The sequence below is a fragment of the Patagioenas fasciata genome, chromosome 9 (genome assembly GCF_037038585.1).
Source record: "Patagioenas fasciata isolate bPatFas1 chromosome 9, bPatFas1.hap1, whole genome shotgun sequence".
Taxonomy (NCBI): domain Eukaryota; kingdom Metazoa; phylum Chordata; class Aves; order Columbiformes; family Columbidae; genus Patagioenas; species Patagioenas fasciata.
In genome coordinates, this window is record NC_092528.1 from 2,933,746 (window position 1) to 2,937,883 (window position 4,138).

Consider the following 4,138-nt stretch of genomic DNA (forward strand, 5'->3'; position numbering starts at 1 on the left):
TAAAGCGCCTTGGGCTGCTCCTGTGCTGCTGAGCTGGGCTGGGCTCCTGGGACAGAGGGAGCTCCTGGCAAGCAGCAGCGCTGCAGAGAGACAGCTCTGCCCAGGAGCAGCTCCTCTGCACAGCGCAGCAGGGCTCAGGGCTCTGCCTGGGGATCTCAGGGAGACGAGCAAGGCAGAGAGAGATTAAAGGTGGTCAGGACTGGGAGGATGACTGAGAGCTCACTGGAGGAGAAACCTTTGCAGCCCTTGCCATGGTAAGTCTCTGGGTGCAGGGCAATGCAACTGTAGCTCCTGGAGGCATCTCCTAAAACTGGCACAGGTACAGCTGGTGGCATCTGTAAGGACGGGGATCTTTTTCAGCAAATTCAAAAATCTGAGAAGCAAGTTGTGCACCCAGTGGTGCCCAGGGCTGTCCTGCAGAGCAGGGTCCCTGCACCCCAGGGCAGCTGGACCTCCAGGTGAAGGGTTCCTGGAACGTGCTACACAAAAAAGGTGCTAAAAGTACCTGCTGTACAGTGTCATTTCGTGAGTGGCAGCAGCACAGCCAGGTATGGAGAAGGTTCCACATCATGCCCGTCTGCCTTTCTGTCCTTGCTTTATTTTCTGGTAGCACTCCAGTGTCCTTCCCTGTTTCTCCACGTGTCCGTGGTGCTCTTGCTCTGTGGGGTTGGGGTGGGAGTGTGGGTCAGCTTTTGTTCTGACACCAACTCAGGCGGTTTTGCCCCAGAGCTGTGTTCATGGAAACTGCATGCCCAACTGCATTTTAAACTGTGATGAACTGTTTTTCTCACTTGGTAGAAAGAGAGAATGAGCAGAAACATCCCTCCATTGTGGAGGGGGTTTTCCATGAGAAACAGCCCATTTATTTTCTTCAGAGAAGCCTCCCCTAACTTGTCACAGTCTTTTCCTCCTTGCACAGGTCCTCATACCCACAGGCAGCAAATGTCCAACAGCAGCTCCATCACCCAGTTCCTCCTCCTGGCGTTCACAGACACGCGGGAGCTGCAGCTCTTGCACTTCTGGCTCTTCCTGGGCATCTACCTGGCTGCCCTCCTGGGCAACGGCCTCATCATCACCACCATAGCCTGGGACCAGCATCTCCACACCCCCATGAACTTCTTCCTGCTCAACCTCGCCCTCCTTGACCTCGGCTCCATCTCCGCCACTCTCCCCAAGTCCATGGCCAACTCTCTATGGGACACCAGGGCCATTTCCTATGCAGGGTGTGCTGCACAACTCTTTCTGTTTGTCTTTTTAGCTTCAGCGGAGTTTTATCTTCTCACTGTCATGTCCTACGACCGCTACGTTGCCATCTGCAAACCCCTGCACTACGGGACCCTCCTGGGCAGCAGAGCTTGTGTCCACATGGCAGCAGCTGCCTGGGCCACTGGGTTTCTCAGTGCCCTGCTGCACACGGCCAATACATTTTCACTGCCACTGTGCAAGGGCAATGCCCTGGGCCAGTTCTTCTGTGAAATCCCCCAGATCCTCAAGCTCTCCTGCTTATACTCCTACCTTAGGGAACTTGGACTTATTGTGATAGGTCTCTTCGTAGCATTCGTGTGTTTTGTGTTTATTGTGCTGTCCTATGTGCAGATCTTGAGGGCCGTGCTGAGGATCCCCTCTGAGCAGGGACGGCACAAAGCCTTTTCCACCTGCCTCCCTCACCTGGCCGTGGTCTCCCTGTTTCTCAGCACTGCCATGTTTGCCTATCTGAAGCCCCCCTCCATCTCCTCCCCATCCCTGGATCTGGTGGTGTCTGTTCTGTACTCGTTGACGCCTCCAGCAGTGAACCCCCTCATCTACAGCATGAGGAACCAGGAGCTCAAGGATGCCCTGAAGAAACTGATCACTGGATTCTCTTCAAAGGCATTAAACATTCCATCTTCTGCATATCACTTATGATAAAACTCATGACAGATCCTACCTGTCTTTTTTATAGTTTGTAGTTGTAGATGATTGTTTGGAGTTGGGGGACGGATTGATTGGTTTGCTTTTTAAACTATGACAATATTGCCCACAAAGAGATGTCATTAATCATCCCACTTCTAATTCTCTGTCCACATTTATAGTTCAAGTCATAGACCTTGTAAATGAGAAGTCTTGCTCTCTGTGTATTTAATCAAAATAAATGTCCCTGCATTGAAATGTTTGTCTGAGATCTTTCCTCTCTGTGGAAAGATGGAGCAAACAGTCCCAGCAGAGCAGCTCTGCCAGGCAGCACCAGCCTTGTTCTTTCCAGAATCCTTCTCTTTCCACTCCCACACTCTCCTTCTCAGCCCTTGTGTTGGTGCAAGGCCTGAGCGCTCCCAAGGCTTGGTCACCGTCCTGCTGTGTGTCAGTGCTGTGACCAGGACAGGCAATGGGCACTGCTGTGACAGAGCTGGCCTCAGAACAGCATCTCCATCAGCAAGGGGATCTCCTTAGTACAGTGCCTGAAGGTTATAGATCTTTGAGAGCTGTTTCAAAGAACATGCCTAAGGAATAGACTCTGAAGATGCTCGTTGCTTTGCTTGTTTCTCTGTGGACTCAGTGTGATGGGATCAGGGTCCCAGTGTGGCTGTTGAGGGTCTTCAGGCTGGTTGTTCAGGTGTTGCCTGTTGGTGGCCAGCACCCACACAGATGGTGAATAAGGCAGGGTCCCTCTGAGCACCCTCCATGGCCACCCAAGAGTTTGTGTGGGAGGTTGTTAGTGGCAGTGACCACCGTCAGCTGGGGCTGCCTCCCCGCCTGACCAGTATGGCCCCGCAGAGTCACCAGAGCCCGGGCACCACAGCCCACTTGATCTACAGAGCAAAACCCCCAGCTCGGGGCTGTGGGAAGTGTGGGGACAGGGGGCAGGAATGGCAGCCAGGCCAGTGCAGGTGTGCTCTCCTTGGGCAAAGGCTCTGTGGGAGATGGGATGTCCCAGGTGAAGAGCAGGACACAGTGTGTGTGCAAGAGAGACCTGGAAACAGTCTGTCATGCTACCAGGTGCCAGCCTGGGGCTGTTGCCTCTTGCAGCCACCATTTTGATCATTGTGCTCTCACCACAGCTCAGAGAGCTTGTTCTTCGCCCCATGGAAGGACACCAGATATCTAGGTCAGAAGTCCAGGTGTGCACTGAGGGGACGTGTGAGCATCCACATCCTGTGTGGGGAGAAATGAACCCAAATGAGCACAAATGCCATCAGCTATTCGTGTGGGGGCCGTGGAGGCCTGTGGGATGATGTATCAAGGTCACTTCATGTTGAAAGTGACTTCCCCAAGAAACCACCTGAATGCAGCACTGGGATGTGCTTCCTTGAACTGAGGTCAGTGTGACCTCCCTGGAGACCCGATACAGCTCCACCACCCGGACCCACCTGCTGCCCAGTTTTGAGACTGATGACGGTGTTAGCAATCAGGACACATAACCACGGACGTAGTTCTATGCGGTGCTTTATTTCAGCGCTGGGAAACCAGGGGTTCGCACCCAAAGCTGGCTTCAAACAGCTGATTCAGACCATACCTTATTATACTAGTTGGTCACATACATATTCATTTCACCCTTGACAACCATTAGCATATTCCACACCTATTCTAACACAACCTTTCTATCTAAAAGATGCTGCAATTATCGGTTATTTTCTACATCTTTAAAGAATATATCGTAAAACTATGTCCACCTTAAGAATAAGGCTCGGTTACAGTTACCTGCCTTATAAGAATATACCATAAATCTATGTCAGCTTTAAGAACAGAGTTTGGTTACTGATTACAAGAGTTCTATGGCTACAGGGCTGGTTGCTATCCTCATATTAAACCAACTGTAACAGATCCAGCAGCAAGAGGCCCATGCTGTCCTAACTGTAACAGATCCAGCAGCATAGGCCCATAGTGTTCTGTTCCATAAGAGAACATGGAAGGAAACATCTTGTGAGGTTGATTACTATCATTTGCTATCATCTTCCCCCCTTTGAGAATCCTTTTCTTTAGACAATGGATTCTCACTTTAATCATCTTCTTCGATTATTGATTTGATTGGTGATTTGACAAATGTGACAGTTCATAAGCTGGAGGGCTAGCTGGACGGCTGTCAAATACAGGATTAGCATAATTCCTACTCAGAACAGTGAAAATGTGAATATTCTTAGCATCTGTTTGACTAATCATGCGT

The 4,138-nt window shown here is 50.8% G+C and overlaps 1 protein-coding gene across 1 annotated transcript; it reads left to right on the plus strand.

The window, feature by feature from the left end:
* Positions 1–846: 846 nt before the first annotated feature.
* Positions 847–2,629, plus strand: LOC136105167 (olfactory receptor 14J1-like). The gene is made up of 2 exons (XM_065844770.2): positions 847–1,862; positions 2,560–2,629. The coding sequence occupies exons 1-2, from the start codon at positions 847–849 to the stop codon at positions 2,627–2,629; spliced, it is 1,086 nt and encodes a 361-aa protein (XP_065700842.2).
* The last annotated feature ends 1,509 nt before the right edge of the window (positions 2,630–4,138 follow it).